The 19,941-nt window shown below is 43.0% G+C and overlaps 1 protein-coding gene across 3 annotated transcripts in view; it reads left to right on the forward strand.

Moving 5' to 3' along the window:
* rftn1a (raftlin, lipid raft linker 1a) overlaps positions 1–19,941 on the forward strand; it is a 27,106-nt gene continuing 7,165 nt past the window's right edge. The window contains exons 1-5 of one of the 3 annotated variants that reach the window (XM_055017971.1): positions 1–16; positions 379–500; positions 7,801–7,952; positions 16,121–16,304; positions 19,755–19,863. In XM_055017971.1, the coding sequence (XP_054873946.1) occupies positions 7,805–7,952; positions 16,121–16,304; positions 19,755–19,863 (441 nt within the window). In that variant the 5' untranslated portion in view covers positions 1–16; positions 379–500; positions 7,801–7,804. Of the gene's footprint in view, positions 17–166; positions 302–378; positions 501–7,800; positions 7,953–16,120; positions 16,305–19,754; positions 19,864–19,941 lie in introns of those variants that run through there. The other 2 variants (XM_023287109.3, XM_035955786.2) reach the window with 2 other exon arrangements.

The following is a 19,941-nucleotide window of genomic DNA, read 5'->3' on the forward strand; positions in this document are numbered from 1 at the left end:
ACATCTGGAATCAAGTGTAAGTTGTTTCTCTCCGTTGTGCTTTCCTCTCATGCATGAGTGCGTCTCCACTTATTTGTCTGGATATGACGAGGACAGTTTTATCATTTTAAGTCTGTACTGGGGTCCAAGTTATTCTCCAAAGTGTTGATCAAACCAGAGCAGTGAGTGAAGGAACAACAGGGAGGAGAGAGGGCGAGGTAAACCGCCCTCTCCTCCCCTCTCCTCCCCTCTCCTCCTCACACACACGCTGCTGAGAGACGCAGAGGTAGACCGAGTGTTTATCATGAGCTTGCAGTCAGAGGTAGATTCTAAATGACGGATTCATGTGTTCATCTCATTGGATCGCAGCTGTCAGAGCCTCTGTATGTCTCTTTCCAGCAGCCGTGACGGGGACAGACAGTAAAGACAGGAGAGAGAAAGAAGAGAGACGCGCGTCGACTGACTCAAGGAAGCTTTCACTCCAGATTCCACTTTACGCACAATCGAGAACGACTTGATTGGTGAGTTCAACTCTTTATTAATTCTCCGCAACAAAAAAAAAAAAAAATGCACAGCAGTGCATTAACAGCTTGTTGATATTCGAGTAATTCTTGCCTAAATCGCCTCACTTCTTGCGCCATGTGACTTTTTTTTGGGAGAATTTTGCAGCTTTGAAAACAACTTCACGGAGAGAAATGTGCCTTCCAAAATTTCAGTTTGCGGGAAGCCTTGCGCAATAAAACACCGGCGACAAAGAGAAATCTCCTCAGTTTAGACATCCAGACAGTGGTTTGATTTGTGTGATGTTGTGTGCCATTTGTATTGGTGGCGGAACGAAATGAATAAGCCCCTCTGCTCGCTGTCACAGGTTGAAGTGAACTCAAGATATGCGTGACGGAGTAAATGTGCGGGGCGCAGATGGAGGCAGAGGGAGGGCGTGCGTGTGTGTGTGTCTGTCTCTGTGTGTGTGTGTGTGTGTGTGTCACAACGAGAAAGATCTGGTGCGTAAGCGACCTGTCATGTATCATTTCCCGTTCGCTAAACTACCGCCGTTACCGGGCAGCAGAAACAGCAGCAGCCAGCCACGTGTTTGTTTGAGTGTGAGGGGTTGTGAGCTTGAACGCACCAAACAGGAGGCAAAAGGGGAAACCAGAAACATGTAATTTCAAGCAAGGCTGCACCCACAAAATGCACGGAGCATCAATTAGTTACATGTCTATGTATGGCTGCGCACTGTAAGGCTGGAAATCTATTTGGAGACGTTTGGAGGAGCGAGGGGGGAAAAAAAGCGCGCATTAGTGCTGAGTGACATCCAGTTTATCACAGCTTCTGCGCAAACAATAGGCTGGTGCTCTATAAGTTGTTCCTTTGAGAAATCGGGTCTAATATGTTAAATGATGGATTCAGGAGCCTACCTCAGGGCTTGGAGAATTGATGCTCCTGTGTCCAAGCATCCCTCTTTTGTCCATAAACTGTTCTTTTTGTGGAGGGAAATAGGCTGTGGAAGGAGCTGTGTGACAGACCAATACATCAATGTCATAATTTGTTTTTATCCTCCCCGTGCAGCCTCATTAAAACGCTGTTTGAGGTGACTACTTTGTTGCTTGGGGGAGTCACACCTCCCTCCAGGCAACTTGACATGCTCCCACTCTGCTCTCTGTCTTTCTCGCTCTCTTCTCTGTCTTCTCCCATTTCCTCCTCCTTCCGTCTTTCTTCCTCATTCTGATCCTGCTTCCCATCTTTTTTCCCCCTGCATCACCAGCGTCCCCCTTTTCTTGGAGCTTGAACCTCAGCGGGAGGGAAGCCCACTCCCCAAGACCCAGTCTGTCACCTCCGATTTTGAAATTCATTGAAATACTGTAGTGTGTATACAACAGATGATAAAATGAGCCCCACCGTTTTCACTGACATACCTTAAATTTTGGTGTTAAACAACCGCAGAGCTATAAAAAATGACTTAATTTAGAGTCACGCATTGTTTACAAGCCAAGAAAAAACTTGCACATACAGCAGGTAGTTATAATGCCATCAGCTCACAAGCAGTGCAAATTATGGCCTCCAAATACGTCCATAAAGGCATCTGGAAGCCTGCGGTGGCAGTTTTATTTGGTGAGTCTTGCTATAAATCAGTTTATTGCATCAGGTACACAAATTAACATAAACATCCATACTGCATGCAGCAAAAGCAAAGCTGAAACCGTACTCTCACCCCAGAATGATGCAAAAACTTCTGTTATATATTTACTATATCCCTGGAATTTCCCTTAGACTGACGAATCAATGTGCTAACAGTTAAGTAATTAAAGACAAATGCTATTAGTTGGAGAACTTTGGACAAGCAAGTGATAATACAGCAGGACTAATTACCTTCGCAGGTTTTCCCCGATGTCACCTTACTTTTTGCAGTGCCTCTGAATGTTGATGCTAATGCTGATTTAGGAGAGACATAAAGTACTATGCGAAGACAGTGAAAGTAAAGTGGGGATGGTTTCAAATATAATGCATCATAAAAAGTGCAGTAAATGCTTAAAAAAACCCCACCATCAAATCAGTTTTTGGTGTGATCACGCTTTTCCTTTACAACATCACCAACTCCCCAAGGTGCACTTATGCATCTTGAAGAATCGCATGTTTCTTCACTTAATCCCAGACGGACACAGTGTTGTTAAGATCAGCAGTTTGTGGTGTCAAATCCAGGGCTCTGTCTTTTTTCTTGTAGCTGAAGAGACGTTTTGTTCATGCTGCACTCACGCTGTGGAATGAATTTGAGATATCCAGATGATTCCCTGATTGTACTGAATGATGGCTAAGAATCCAAACAATGGAAATACAGAACTGCATGTAAGTGACTGTGCAACATGAGCAGAGTGATCATTTCTGTGCTAAGCCTGTGATTGTTGGGATACTTCACAGTGCATTATGACACTTAAACTGTGACCCGAGAAGATTGGCTAGCGGATAGAAGTATTATGCTGGAACTAGAGCAAGGCTGTTAAACCAGGCAGTATACTGGATTGTAACTGGCTTATTACAAAAGCACCAAATATGCAGTTATTGATATAATTTGTCCATGAGTTAGTGCAGATCAGTTTGGTTTTGAACTGTAAAATGTTCCTTCTCAGTACATACTGTATGTTCATGACAAAAAGCATTGAAATAATAATATTAAAAATTATAATTTCAGTGATTCTTAACAACAGTGTTAGTTTTATACCATTTACATTAGAAAAGACTGGTTAATGTCTGTTGAGATGCAATCTTTATCAGCCAGCATCAAGTCATAATTAACATCTACAGGCGGGCAGTACCTATCAGGCTGAAGGTTTACAATTTGAAAATGTTGCATAAAAATGAATATGCTGTGTTTATACATGTATGTCGAAGTATTTCTCATGCTTTGTCCAGCGTACATTTGAGCAGCATTTGCTAGTGGACCATCATGATATGAGCAGACAAAATAATGTATTCATTCAACTACAGGAGAAACTTGATGATTTTTGCAGTAGATGGAAAAAAACGTGTGAATATTTATATCGATGTAGACATCAGCAATCAGCCAAAATGAGCTTATTGATGTCATATTGGATATCGGCAAAAATTCAACACTGTGCATCCTTAATTGGCTGATATATCCATCCATTATCTATACACCGCTTAATCCTCATTAGGGTTGCGGGGGGGGCTGAAGTTTATCTCAGCTGACTTAGGACGAAGGCAGGAGACACCCTGGACAGGTCACCAGTCTATTGCAGGGCTACACATAGAGACAAACAGTCACACTCACGTTCACACCTATGGATGAATTAGAATTACCAGTTAGCCTGAGTGTGTTTTTGGACTATGGGAGGAAGCCGGAGTACCTGGAGAAAACCCAGAATCCAGAGTACCCGGAGAAAACCCACGCATGTACAGGGAGAACATGCAAACTCCATGCAGAAAGATCCTAGGCCCAGACCACAACACGAACAGGGGATCTTCTAGCTGCAAGGCAACAGTGCTAGCCACCAAGCCACTGTGCAACCTGGCTGATAAATATTTAAAAATATATAAATTCAAATATTGATTCTGGTATTTGTCCTTAAAGATCTAGTTTTTCTGCCATAATGAAGACGTGTCATTGTATTGACTTAGTATGGCAGATGACATCTTAATGTTCCAGATATAAGTAAGTGAATGTAATTGTAACAGGACCACTTGTATTTAAGTCTGTAATACGACTAAAATCACTGCTGTAAGTAGCTTTTCAGTTTCCTCACTTCAGAGAACATTAAATACAGTGATGAAATTGGGATCAGGAACTTTGAGAGTCACAGACCTCATTATTTCTTTCTATCTGCACATCTCATTGTGTATTATTGCTTGCTTAGTCCTCATGGTAACAGGCGTTGCTACCTGTTAGCTAAGAGAGGATTCGTCATTATTGATTTAAACTGTAGTGCCACAGACAGCGCAGTTGGTTTTTAAACAATGGCTAGTGCAATAACAAATATTCAGCCGGAGAAGGAAAATTAGAATTTTAACTTTTCTCTCTTGTAGACTCTCCCCTGTGGTTCTATCAATACTCGCTGTGAATGTTCCCAAGCATCTGTCCGTCTGCAGCTCTCCCTCTGCTGCAGATGAATTTTGCTTCTTGGAAAGTGGGCATCCCCCCCTGAGTGGCTCAGGAGGTAGCACAGCAGTGGCATAGCGCAGACGGATTATGCACTCGCGTAAATCTGCTGTCATTCCAAAACTCTCCGTTACAAGAGATTCTTTAATGAGAAGCCCTCTGCTACTCGCTGTCTGTCTCCCTTTTCTCTCCGTTCTCTCTTTTTCACTCCTTTTATCTGTCTCTCTCTCTCCTGTCTGTCCCAGTTTAATGGATGTTTTTTGCTGTCAAGGCCTTTTTCTGCCTGTGTGTTTGTGCGACGGCAAGCGAGAGATTCTGTTTGAAGTCAACATGTAGAGAAAAAGGCCTCACATGTAGCAAAAAGGCCTCGAGTCTTCAACTCGGAGGAGCTTCTCTGGCACTACAACCTTGGGTTTTCATTTCAGTGTTGTGTCCAATTACAGATATCTGTTTCTAAACCTGACAGGCAGAGTTCATCTGTTAAAGCAAGGCCCGTGTTTTAAAACAGAACCTTCAACATACAATAAAAAGGATAATGAGATTTTGAATAAAACAGTAGAACAGTTGGCTAGTCGGGACCAAGGCTAGAACCAATCACACTGTATTTGAGAGCAACAAAACCAACTGCCATGAGCAAAATAGTAAGCGTATTATTCCAGACTGTTGTGATTTTTTTTAGCACTACATTATGCATTAGGGGTAGAGACGGCGATGAATGAATGTGATTTGTTTAAAAATTTAGAACATTTCCGTTGGAACTGGGTGAAAATTGGATTCAAATACCAAAGCAGGAAAGTTGAAAAATGGACCCGAGGCCAGTCTCGGTGATAGAAGACTGCTGTCTGTCTGCATTTTTCGAACTTTTATCTGCCTCCTCTCTGACCCTTCCATCTGCTCCCAAACCTAAATCCCTTTTCCCTAACCAGCCAGAGATGAAGCCTGCTAAACACAGCCACAATAACCTACCTTTGTGCCCGTCGCAGACAGACAGAGCGCATTAAAGCACAGCCCTGGGGGGAAAATGTTTGGGAGTGGATCTACATCCTCTAACTTAGTCATAACCTGGGGCCACACTTGTCTGTCTGTCTGTCTGGAGACACTGTAATAGTTTTATGGGACCTAGCAGGCTCAGCAGGGTAGCAGCTTTTGCTTTGAAAACTCATTGAGCCGATGGATGGATGGATGGATGGATGGATGGATGAATGGATGGAGGGCTTGCCAGCAGAGACTATAGAAGGGCACAGTGTAACGTAATAGTGGAAAAAATGGAAAGATCAGAGAGGGTGGGAATAGATGGAATGGAGAGAGTTTTTGTGAGGGATTAAAATAGCAAAACTGGAGAGACGTTGAGGAAAGAGAAATGGATGGATGGAGTAAACAGAGGCTAGAATTAACTGATGATAAGAGAGGGAAGATTAGGAAGTCTTCTAATCAGATGGACACAAAAAGTGAGAATCACAGGTTTGCTTTAGGACTAATCAAGCCTATTGTACCAATAGAATACAGAAAATGGTCCTAATCAAAGATGGTGGACAGAAGGAGTAGAGCCTGAAAAAACAAGGTGTAAATAAGACAAGATGAGGTTTTGCAAAGCATGAACAAGACAAGGGATAATGTTTGGAAGGGGAAAAGACAAGTCAAGATAAGAGTAGAAGATCTGATAAGATGTATTTTTTGTTTCTCCTTCTCCCAAAGCATCAGCGATCTCTCCAGTATGAACAAGCATATTCTGTATTGAAGGAATATTGGCTTTAAATTGCTTCTTCTTTGTGAAATTTCAAATAACTGAGTGTACTGTCTCGAGACAGATGAAAAATGTCGCGAAGATGCTGCATTTCTGCAACTTTCTAACCTTTCAAAATGCACATACCATGCAGTTAAAGCTGTAACACATGTAACACCCACACAGACACACACACCGGGCTTAATGTAGTCTGTTAGGATCGTTAGCCGAGTTAATGTCCGTGCACTTGGCCCAATGGGAGTTACTGTGTCATTCGCCATGCTCCCCAAACAGATACTGAGATACAGATATAGACCTGCCTCTGGGGGAAACATATGCACACATACACACTCACACACACTCACACACACACACACACACACACACACACACACACACACACACACACACACACACACACACACTCACACAGACATGCAGATGTGCACCTCGCCGTGTGACTCTTACAAGCCGTGGCAGACGGTAATATTAAGCGTGTCTGCGGTGATGGTTTGAGGGTACCAATGCTGTCACATCAGATTAGCTTGACGATTTCTGGCCACGCCCCTTATCTCTTGTCATGTACCCCTTTCGCTGCCCTCTTTTTTTTTTCTCTTCTATCATTCCTCTACTGTCTCAAGCATCACTGCTGCTTGTTTTTCTTTTTCATATGCAACCCAGATCTTTGGGTTTTAAATTGCCTGTTGAAATTCAGAAGAGGAGGATTTTGAAAAGAAATTTCACGCTCTATCCAAATTGTGTTTCCAATCACCTATTCTCCAGGGTATCTATTTGTCCTTACACAATCCGAAATAGTCTTAAAATAACAGCGATTTCTTTGTGCTTCAAGGCAAGCCTTGGATCAACATATAAATTGGTTAGCAGTAGCACATGCTTAATATCGCTCCTCTCCTCTCCTCTCCTCTCCTCTCCTCTCCTCTCCTCTCCTCTCCTCTCCTCTCCTCTCCTCTCCTCTCCTCTCTGTCTTTCTAGTCTCATGTCGCTCTGCTTGACAGGGCGGGAAATCAGTCTCATTTCTGCTTTAATTCATTCTGATCAAACATGTCGCTCTCAATCAGCCCTATTTGATTAGGAGATGCCCGTATCACAGCCCACCAAGCAGGTAATGGTTGACACTCTCATATTTCAGAGTTATTGCAGTGTGTCTCTCTGTGTCTGTGTGTGTGTGTGTGTGTGTGTGTGCGTGTGCGTGTGCGTGTGCGTGTGTGTGTCATTTGAATGTGTGAGAGTTAGATGCACACATATTTCCCAAAGCTCAAGCTTGCACCACGTGTGCAGCAGCATTTAGGCTTGTTTGCGACTATCACACACTCTATTGGAAGTGCTAATGCATTCTGTATATTTAGAAACTCTATCAGTTCCATGTCTCCCCCTCAAGTCTTTGCTACCACCCTGCTCATTTTTTTCCCTTTCATCTCACTTCTTTTTAAAATGCTTTTTTCAATGCTCTCCTCTCCTCTCCTCTCAGAGATATGGGGTGTCGACTCCCGAAGTTGCGGAAGGCAGAAGAGAGGCGTAGTCCAGGCAACATCTACTCCACCCTCCGACGGCCTCAGGTGGAGACTAAAGTTGGAGTGGCTTACACCTACCACTTCCTGGATTTCCTTTTGGGGAAAGAAGGTATAGAGTAGTGTCTCATGTCCTGACATTGATCTCTGTTTAGGTCTTCTTTGTGTGTTCTCTTTCGACTCCTTAATATTGTACATATCAGCATTTGTGTGCAAAGTTATCTTCCTTGTTCTTTTTGGGCTGTGCCTGTTAAACCCAGTGAGACACGCACATCATGTGATTTGACTCCACTTCGCCCACACATGCATACTTGAAATAGTCATGTGTTACTTGTTTCTTGATATTTCACCTCGCTATTAAGGAGGCATAAAAGACAAAGATAATGCAGCTATTTAAGTATTTTACTGATGTCAGATGACAACCTACTAGCACTTGCAGGACTAAATGGAAATATATAATGTTAAAATGATCCCTCATAAGTATGACAGTTTTTTTATTAATTTGACCTTTATTTAATCAGGTAAAAATGTTTGAGAACCAGTTCTCAGATAATTATCACACAGTCCATTGAGCATTTTCGTGTGCTTTTGGTCATTATTTTAGTTATACGGACCAGGCCTTGGGTTGATATAGTCTTTTGCAGCTGTGTAAAAGCTCCAACAAACTGACTATTCGCTACCTACTAAGCACTAAACAGATTTTAAAGTTAGCAACTAGCTGGTAAACATTTGTGTACATTTAGCAGCTAAATATCCAGCTATTTTCCACCAGAGAGAGTGAGTGAAGAGCAAAACTGAAGTAAAAGAAAAGTGGTCATTTGACTTCCATGAGCTGTATCAAAATTTTGAAATGATAACATGGGAGTGTTAAATTTACAGTCTGTTGCATGTGACCAAAATAGCTGGTAAATGAGGTTTTATGGTGTTTTTTAACTTCTCAGAATGTTGCCATCAACTCAGCTTAGATCATATTTGTGGCTCTTAGCTTTAACAGGGGACCTTTAAAGCTGGACTTAGGCAGTATTTTTTGGTTTCACTGCACAACAATTCTTTAATAACCTTTCAGCATACTATGATTCATGTGGTCTGAAAGGTAGCTAGACTTCTGCACCTCCTCCTTATTGCTTTTTCAACTTTAGCAAATCTAGCCAATCACAAATATTTTCACTTAGATCAAGTGAGATAGTATAAAGAATCATAAATAATAATAATAATGATAATACATTTTATTAGTATAATGCTTTTCTGAGCACTCAAAGACACTTTACAGGCAAGAATAACAACAAAAACATAAAGTGAGAGTAGAATGTTTTGGGGGAAAAGGTTAAGCAGAGGACTTTCGCTCAGATGAGTGTGGTTTGAAACTGAAAATGAACCTTGCCTTGATTGTTTTTGTATGTTATATATATCTGTGTGCATCTGGTGAGAGGACAAGAGGAGGACTTTATTTTTGGATTCGGGCTGTTTTTTTTTTGTTATTTTTTTCATGCATTTCCAGATATCTAGCAATTGCCACTTTAAATGTGTATTCCCCCCATAACTACGATAGATGTTTTTGATTGATACTGATCTGTGGTAAAAAACCCTACGGTGCAGTGCTTTGTTTTTGCTTCAGCAATGACAAAGTGATGATAATTCATGAGTGAGAGGGTAAAGGAGTGAAGTAGAAGGCAATCTGAGACCCAGCTCGAATGAAGAGAACAAATCTTGGCCATGAAATTCAGTAGGCAAGCTTCATTCAGATCTGATTCACATTTGTCCCACTTCCAGTCTGGAGGAGGCTCCAAAGAATGTGTCTTCACATTTGGTCATTCCAAAGTAAATCGGAGGAATTTTTTATTTTTTTTTTTAACTGAGCTGCTTGTTCTGTTTTTAAGTGTGCCTGTTTGCTCAAGTTTTCTGTGGAACTCGGCTTTGCTTCGTCATCCTCAACTCTGGTTGCAGTGTTTGTGTGTGTTCCCCTCATAAAATAGCCACAGATGCTATTCCAACTTTAACCAGTCAAATGAAATGTTTAGGTCAGCAGTTCTGCAGGTTTTCATACTCTAAGTATCTGGAGGGCAGAGAGTGGCTTATAAGCTGAAGTTGTGTCTGTGTGCAGCTCCTGTTGCAGGGAGTTCAAAGACTTCCTCTAATTCTCAGATTCAGCTATATTGTGCACACTGCAGCGATGCCCTCCAACTTCCCCCTGCTGCTCCCTCGCACAATGACAACACACTAAAGCCGGTGTATGTTTTGCAGGATGTTGCCTTTGAAACTGTGCATGTGTTTTTGTTTACGAATAGGAGATATTGTGTGTCTGATAATGTGTGGGTGTGTGCTCGCTGCGTCTTGAGAAGGTTTGATGAGAATCCTCCAGAGGCATCGGCTTTCTAAAAATACTAATTCTGCCATTGTGTTGGTGTGGTCTGTGGGGAGATAGAAGGGAGGGATGGAAAAGAGGGGTGAGGAGGAGAAAACAGATAATGCTGAAGCAGTTATGTGAAAGAAAAAAAATCACCTCTTTTTTTCCTTATGGCTTAATGCTTCTACAAGCCTGCGCCACGCAAACCGTCACCTGACAAGCAAAGGCAGGTGCAAGCAGCTCGCCGAAATCCTTTTTAGAGGACTTTCAAATGCAACACTGTAACAGACAGCAGGCACACAGCCACGTCCAAGTGGCACTGCTCTGGTTGCCAGTCGGCTTCATTTTCAGCCAGCCCTGTTATGTTTGGCAAATGGGTTAGGCTGCAGTGTTGGCAACGAGAAATCTGGCAACCTGAAATGGTGGCGGTGACCAAAGCAGACAATAGACGTGAGGATTGCTTGTCTGTCTTGTTGCTAAAGGCAGTGGCAGATAAATTGTCTAATCACACATGCAGCGGCGCACACATATAGATACTAGAAAGACCACACACGCAGTCTTCTCATTCGTACTCACATGGAACACTTTATAGCACTTAGTCAACAGAGTTAGCGTTATCGTTCAACAGACAGGCAGGTCATTTATATGGTAAACTCACTGACGCCACCTGAGCTGCTTAAGATGGGTAGACTATTTTAGGATAAACACAGCTACTATGACTTGTGTGATTGTGAGTGGGTCTATGCCGGCCTCTTTCCATCTCTCTCTCACTCACTCTCACTCTCTCTCTCTCTCCATTTTGTGATAGAGAGACCAAGAGAAGTGAAGGATTCCTGGAGGATTATCTGATTGTTTGCGGAGATTGAGAGACCTCATTCCCAGCAAGGGGATTTATTTTTATTTGTGTGTGCGTCTCTCTCTGCCTGAGTGTGTGTATGTAGGAGGCAGATAGAGGAATCTGTATGTCAGTCCATGACATTGAGGAAACCCACGGTCAAATCCATGCTTTAATTCAATTTGGCTTCCATTAATAATATTATTTCCCTTCCAGCATGACTTGATGACTCCTACACAGTAATGAAAAACAAATATCTCTTCCTGGTGCCCCTGTGATATATGTGAGACTACATGGCTGTTTATTAAACAAAGCTGTTTTCTCAGGAAGCGCTGCTTAATGTTCAGAATGAAGAAGAGCTCAGCGTGATTTCTGGCTTGACCTCTGACCGGCGAGAGATGATGCTCACCAGAAACAACGTGGCTGACAATACAGTGTCTGCCTTTGTTTCATGAGCTCTAACAGCGCTCGAGCTGCAAAATATGTCTGTGTGACTTACCCCAGCTGGCTCTCACTGGGTCACAGCGACCCTGTGGTGAATCCACGGAGAACGAGGGAGAAAAATGTTCAAATGTATCAGACATTTGCCCTGCGGTTCACATACGGACCATTTCTTCAATTTGTCAGGGCCCATCTCTTCATGTGACCTGAAACCAATGTCTCATTCCACTCAACTGTCTTATTACTCTCTAATCACCAATCTGCCGTACATTGACATATCATCCACCTTCACATAAAGGTACCATGATCTTCATTATAGCTGCTGTAGCATCGATTGGTTACCTTGACATGTCAGCATGAATGTAGGGTATGAAATCGAACAGCCAGGTGTGACATTTTAACTCAGCCTCCTTTGTGTCGAAGCAGCACTCAGATAATGAGCAGAAGACACGGGGAGAGTGGAAAACAGAAAAGAGGTAGAGTGGAGAGAGAGAAGACTGAAATAGAAGAAGAGAGGCAGAATAAAGTCAGGGAGGTGTAACAGAGAACAGAGGGCGAGAAGAATGAACAGCACATAAAAACCAGTGAATGGTAAGCCAGGTCTGGGGTGGGGAGGGGGGAGAGGGGAAGACGAGAGAAAGAGAGAGTTAGAGGTGTGAGAATGAGCGAGCGGGTGTTAGGACTCTGCGGATGTGTGAGGAAGTAAGTTAGGTGTGATGCTGTGTGACTAACGCTGGGCTCAGGAGCAGACAGTGAGGAGCTGAACTCTGCTGATGACTTTCTGCCGCCCTGCAGAGACGGAGACCCACTCGGCTCATTAAAACTTACAACATGTGTCTAATGCTCAGCTCCTTGTGTGTCTTTGTGTGTGTGTGGCTGCTGTATACCTGTGGGCGCGTTTGTTTTGCCCAGAGATATGTGCACGGATTTATGCAGCGGTTGCGTGTGTGCGTGTACGTGCTCCACGCCGCAATGTTATCTCCTCTGTTGACAAATTGTGATATACTCCTTGGACGTGTAGCGCAAATCCATCAGCTTGACACATTTTTCAAGGTTGAGCACGTCGATGTTTTTTTGTGACAGATTGTCGATCTGACGGTTCAAATCGCTTTTTCTGGATCATTTTTTTTTTCTCCACGCCGTTTCAGTCTTATTGGCAAAAAGCCTTGAGAGAATGCCAACAAAGATGGCAAGAGAGTCTCTGCGTGTCAAAAGTGAGCCAGACTGGAATTCACAGCATCACAAGTACATGGGTACTGTATGTGCCTTAAGCGCCACACTGTGTTCTCACCACAGCAAACCTCTTTTTTCTTTTTTATCTCCTGCTTGTACTTGTGAGCCATTTTTTTTTGTGAACCCGGTGCTCTTTTCTGAGACGTTTCTTCAAAAAAAGTGAAGAGATCAGACCTCCTTTGACAAAGCTCAGACACTGACCAACAACTGACATTACTGGCGGCTACATTCCCTAAACAGCGGGAAGCTCCTGGCTCCAGGAAGTTGATTATTTTATAGTCACTGTTTTGGCACATATCCTCGCCTAAAACCTCTGCAAGTCATTAGAAGGCTATTTAAATAAACGTGAACCTCCAGCGAGCAGGGGGATAAGCCTTGAGGGTGGCTGTAAGTAGTAATCCCCATGCATCACCTAGCAGGCTTAGTGCAAACTCTTTCTTTCTCATGCGTGCACACTCAGACAACACAGGGGGAAAAGATGGCTCGTGCACACTCGCTGAGATACTGTGCACCACGAAATACTTGTAGAAATTCGGGGATTTGTACAAGGAATTAATAAGCCACTTTTTTAAAGCAGCTATAGGATTTGGATGACTCTCACTCTCCACATGCAGCTTGTGAAATCCAGGGTCAAAAAGTGAGGCGTTGCTCCCAACACAGAGGGGCTATGATTTTTATTTTTTTTAAAATTATTTTTCTTTATTTTACCAGGTAAGATCAGTTGAGAACAATTGCTCATTTACAATGATGACCTGGCAAGAGGCTCCAGCAGGAAGAAAGATAACAAAAAACAAGTACATATACAAAAAAATTACACACAAGTGTTTACACAGAGATTAAAAACACCCTAAATTAATGCTGGAAATTCAGTGAAACTATTCCGCATGTGCAGTGGTCAACAAGGGTCAGCTGCAGCTTCTACTTAAAAATGTAAAGAGATGGAAGTGATGACAGTTTGAGAGATTTTTGGAGGGAATTCCAATCGATCTCTGCAGCAAAGCGAAAGGAATTCCAGCCAAAGACAGTGCGAACCTTGGGGACAGAGAGTGTTATGAAATCACTGGACCTCAGGTGGTAGTTGTTATGGGAGGGGTGTAGGCGGTTGGAGAGGTATTGAGGTGTCTTCCCTGATGGAGTCTTGTAAATGAGTAAAAGCCAGTGTTGGAGTCGCCTGGTGTGAAGGGAGGGCCAACCCACCAGTTTGTAAAGGTTGCAATGGTGGGTGGAGAAAGGAGCACCAGTAGCAAGATGGATGGCTGTGTGATGGAGAACATCAAGTCTGTTAAGGGCACACTTAGGGGCCATTTTATAGATGACATCGCCGACGTCAAACATGGGGAGGATGGCCATCTTCACAAGGGTGTTTTTGGCAGAGTATGTAAAGGAGGCCTTATTACGGTAAAGGAACCCCAGTCTAGATGTGATTTTAGCCTGAAGAATGTTGATGTGAGGAATGAAAGAGAGTGAAGAGTCTAGCTAGAGGCCAAGGTACTTGTAGGAATTAACAAACTCCAGATCTGAGCCATCTGCACAGGTGATCTTTGGGGAGCTGGAGACACTGTTTGTCCGGTTGAATAGCATACATTTTGTTTTCTTAGAATTAAGGCGCAAGCGATGTGGTCAAAGCTGCTGGCGGAGACAGAAATAGCAGAGCGAGGATCAACAGCTGAACAGCCGCTGAAGCAATGTACCCTTGGATGTGTCTCTACATCCACTTCATCACACGCCTCTTAAACACATGCACCCTTTTGCACTTTTACCCCTGCTAATGCTACCTCCGTGGCCTTCCCCGGCTGGCACTATCAAACTCCAGCCAGCTTTCCTGCCCTGAGCCTGTTCCCATGCTCTCATTGTGGGGCGGAATTGCAGCCTCCCTTTTTTTTTTAAAATCCCACAGTGGCAGACAGTATAAATGAAGTCGCTTCCCAGCCTAAAGCGCTGCACAACACCCTAATAACTTTCCATGTGCCTCTGCCTGAATTAGCTGCGATGCCTCACCCGCGTCTTGTTCGGTGGGTGAGTGCCAGCCGTGCAGAGCTAATGACGGCTAATGACTGTTTACGGTGACAGGATCGTTGTTATCCCCCCCTCCTTCCTACCCCAGACTCCAGCTGTTATAATTATTATCACTGTACTGCTTTTGATAAGTCCCCACAGACACCCGTTTAAGTGCCTGCTTGATGAAAGGCTCTCGTGGTTCCAAGATGATGGTGATGGTTGGATTTTTCTCCGGGAGTCTTTTTCCTCTCCCCATTGTTTAACCGAGGATGGGAGTCAGGAGCAGTGTGCGCTCATGTGCTTGTATCCTAACATACTTTCCACCTTTCTCATGCATGTCTATGTGTGAACACTCCAGATGATGGAGAACAAATTGAAAATGAGATGGCTTGCACATTTCTTTTTTCCTCGCGCGAGGATGTGTGTGTGTTTTGTGTGTCGAGTTAATTTATTCAGGTTATTTTCTCTTCTCCAGACCCATGCAAATGAGATTGAATGGGAAAGGATGACAAGCATTCAGGCACAAACAGACAGCCTCATCTCTCTCTTTCTCTCTGCTCTCTCTCCTTCACCATCACTGCTAACGGCCTCGCTCTCTCCATCTCCCTTTTTCATTACTTCTCGTCTTTTTTTCCGATCCACCTGGCAGGAACACACAACCGTACGTACATGCTCCCTTAAAAGCCCGTGAACACACAGAAAGCCTCTGTACAATGCACCGACCTCAAGAGGGTCCTCCTCACAAACATTGCGCTCTCCCTGGTGGATTCGCCGTGACAGTTTGCCTCCGTACGATAAGCTCTGCTCATCGTTTACACTGAAGTGAACTGGGTTTTCTTTCCATTGTGCTTGGTAATAAGAGAACCGGCTCTGTGTTTCCGATTGCGGCTAATTCCACACGCTTAAACAAGCAGCGAGATAGCATTGTCTTTGAAACCTTTTGATGTTTGTGTGTGCATTTAGCTCAACTGTGGCTATTTGTTGAGCTGGAAATGTGTTAAAAAAAAGGGGGGGTGTCTATTGACAAGAACACTTTGTCTAAGAATGTATCCAACTCTGCAACTGTGTGTTTTCCAAAAAACAGACTGTGCTGGTGAGGAGAGGAAGCTAATAGTTCTGGTGTAATTAGTTTCCGATTTAGCGTGAAGATGCCATGTGTTGTATTTCATTGGGGATTATCATAATGAAACATGCTCTGTCTTTGTTCCCTCACACCCTTTGTCCCTTTTTCTCTTTCCCCCTCTTTTTCCCCTCCCTCCTCCTCTTTGTTCCAGTTTTTATCCAATTCTAAACATCTCACTGCTACCTTCCCTGCCTCTTCTTCAACCTGCTGCATCCTTGTCGTGACCATATTTCCCATTACCCCGTCTTGTCTAACCTTGTTTTTCTTCCCTCCCTTCCCCTCTCCCCCTTGTTCTCCTCCCTCCAGAGGTGCCGGTGTCATCTGTGCTTTGTCTGTCCTCGGTCCGAGAGCTGCCGGTTCAGGTCAGGGAACTCTACGCGCAGGGTTTCGTCCTGGTTGCCGTCCACCCCTTTGTTCACCCCTGCGGCCCTCGACATGCACACATCCAGCGCCAGCTCCACCGGGCCGTGCTGGTGCGAGAGACGCCGAGGTACACAAATTAAACACACCCCTCAGCATCACCTCCAGCGAAGGAAACGGTGAAGGAGCTTCATCGCAGGCTGATTAAGATAAACGAGATAATTAATTTGCAGCCAGATTGAGCCAGCAGTTAGAAGGTGTCACCTCATGTGACTTCATTGTTTTGATGTGGAGCCAATTGAGACTCATTATCTCAAGCGTCCTCACCTCGTTTTCCTCATGTAAAATTAGCTGCTGATGAGTCAGCCACTAAAAATGGCTAACTAGCTCACTATCCCAATTCTTTCACTCTTGAATACACATGATATTATAATGTACTGTGTCCACAATGTGTCCACAATGCATAGCTACGTTATGTATGAACCTATTCACTATGGAAAACTATGCAATATGAGCTTATTCATTTCTAGGTACAACTATGGGGAAAAAAAGGAGAATTGGAAAACATCAGTGTTTTACAGACCACTGCCCGTATTCTGTTTTCTAAAATGCAAAATTCCACCCATCCACTATCTATACACCAATTGATCCTCATTAGGGCCACGGGGGGCTGGAGCTTATCCCAGCTGACTTAAGTTGAAGGTAGAGGACACCCTGGACAGGTCGCCAGTCTATCACAGGGCTACATATAGAGACAAACAATCACACTTGCATTCACACCTACGGACAATTTAGAGTTACCAATTAACCTGAGCATGTTTTTGGACTGTGGGAGGAAGCCGTAGTACCTGGAGAAAACCCACGCATGGACAGGGAGAACATGCAAACTCCATGTAGAAAGGCCAGGACATGAAAGCAGGGATCTTCTAGCTACAAGGCAAAAGTGTTAACCACCAAGCCACTGTACAGCCTATGCAAAATTCTAATTTTCTCAAATAAATGTATCATATAAAACCCAGTGTTTTCATGATGTTCTGCAATTTGCAACCACATTAGTTACACCAAATACATGGCACTATCTCTGAGTTGCGAATATACACAGTCACACAAATAACAGAATATTGAGGTCTTCTGAGCATGAATGAGTTAAGCAGGGATTTAGGTATCAGAAAAGTAAAGTGAGTATCTTTTCTCTCTGCTCATGCTCACTTCCAAGGACACAGTAAACAAACAAGGCTACACAGGTGCTATGAAAATTGAATCGTTTAACTTCTCACAACCAATTGGTGATCATTTGTTTAATATGAATTGATTTGTAAGAGCTACAGTGCCCAGAGCTACAATCTTCTTTCAGTTATTTGGCAACATAATAGGAGACATAGTCAGAATAAAACATACATGTTAACAGTTTGAACCATTTGTTTGCATAATAAACATTCAGCATTTGTACTCAGATGTCAAATATAGCATGAAAAATCTACTGAGAGGTCTGAAAGTTTGATCCGGCTATTCTTATGGGAACAATAAAAACTACAATAGTCGCCACAATATCAAAGCTGAGCATAGTCTTATGTCATGTACGCAACCTGAGTTTATTCTCAGAATTCATTATAGAGTTGATGACCAATCTAACTCCAACATAAACCAGGTACTTTAGTGCAGAGATCTCCTAAGATCGCTCGTCATTCATGATTATTCATCATCATTTATACTTTCCTGTTGGTGGACTCCATTTAGAGTCGTGAATCATGTGAATTTTTCCCATCTCTCTGCTTGAGGTTTTCAGATATGTGTCAGTTTTTCCATTATTAAGTTCCAAGAATCCAACAGTAATTACGATTAGTCATCTATTGAGGGATCTATTTTTTCCATGCATACTAGCTTTTTAGCCACACTAGCACCATGACGCCATGGTTAACAACGAAGGTCTGTTTATTTGTCAGACCACCACTTTGGATCAATGACTGCGGGTGCAGAGATTTTGTGATTCTGAAAGTTGAATATTAACAGCCCATTTGCCTTGTAGCATCAACAACAGATCCAATATTTCCCTAATCTTCTAAAATATCTTAAAATCAAATGGTTTAATTGGCATGAAATCTTACGTTCATGGTTCAGCAAGTTGTGAATTCTCACAGAGACGCTAGTTTGGCTGTAGACTCTTAGCCTTGTTTACTTGTCATTAATTGCATTTAAACCAAAATTTGTACTGCTTCTTATTGACATTTTTTCAAATAAATTTACAAATGCAAATTAGCTTACAGATGCAAATCATCTTGGAGCTGTAATCTGGTAGGGTGCATCAGGAAGAGACATTTATGTTTGAGCTGTACCCTGTTCCTTCAAAACATATGAAATAAAGTGAAGTAAGTAGAAAAAACAGGTACATTAAAAGGATCTTCTATCTTGGTGTAAATCGTATTCTGCCACTTTATATATAATTTTCTAAAACACTGTTATTTTCACACTGGCCAACATGTCTGACATCATCTTACTAGAACTTTACCATAATTTGAACAAAGAAAATGTCACATTTAGACAGAGCCCCCTGTGGATCAATCCAGTCTGTTTATTCAGACAGCTATGGATATATGCATGGTAACCTATATATGTAACCTTCAATTTGCTGTCACTTATGTTTCAATTTAAAAGAATTACTTGCTTAGCTGACAATTTTAGACATTCTCCTTTGTTCTTTTATTGTGAATTCAAGGAATAGTGTGCTGTATACACACACACACACACAAACACACACACTTTAGTGCACAGGCAGGTGCCAGGCTGCTCCTTTGATGCCCCGCCTGCCAAGTGGTCCTGCTGCTTCCTGGCACCTGTCACCGTGGAGACGGCTGATTGCATCATCAGCGCTCGCCAGAGGGGAACGGCACGCTGAAAGAGAGAAGCCATCCCTCCATCCTTTCATCTGCTTTCTTCAGTGATGACCGTCCCCCCTCCTTTTCTTTTGTCCTCGTCACCCCCCCTTCGTCCCCTTTACTCTGCCTTTTATCTCCCCATCACCGCCATCCCCTTTCATCAAAAACCCCCCAAAAAATGAAAGAAAAGAAAATATCACAGATCTACTGTTTCAAATCTAGCTGAGAATGTCACTCACGCCTGAGAGCACAAGATATTACCACGGCCTTCCCACTGACCTCAATCCAAATCTGAAGAGGCGTATCTGAATACTCCTTTTATGATGGTGTCTTGCAGTGGGAGCAGAAGGAAATTCAGTCCCTTTTTTCCGTCTAATAAGTCTTTTGTGGTTATGATGAGTGTGTGCTCTCCTTCAATGGGAAATTCACCCTGGTTCAAAATTGACAATATGTTTCTGCTGTGATCATTCTGGGTCAATGACTGCCTGTGAACATGAGCACGTCTGCCAGAATCTATAGTCAGAGCTTCCTTTAGACTGTCACTAGGTGATATAACTGCTCGGGATATAATGGCTCATGTTATTACAGTGCCAGCACATTTGACATCTTCTGGCTCATAAGAGCAGAAATGACTTGAACTAAATGACATATGATTGACGCTTTATGTGAAATGTCTGTGTCAGTTCTTTCATTTCTCACCTTTGTAGCTCAGAGAAAAGCCAACTGAGATGGGCGAGAAATCGCCTGGAGACAGATGTGTGTGTTGCGGGTCACCAGGCCGCCGACCCAGAGGTGATCCAGAGTTATGTCAAAAGGGTGAGTTCAAGGGGGAATATAATCGTGGCAAAAGGGTGATTTGGTTTCTCATTACTGTGTTAATTTGGCTTCATGTGT

This window comes from Amphiprion ocellaris, chromosome 15, assembly GCF_022539595.1.
Source record: "Amphiprion ocellaris isolate individual 3 ecotype Okinawa chromosome 15, ASM2253959v1, whole genome shotgun sequence".
Taxonomy (NCBI): Eukaryota; Metazoa; Chordata; class Actinopteri; family Pomacentridae; genus Amphiprion; species Amphiprion ocellaris.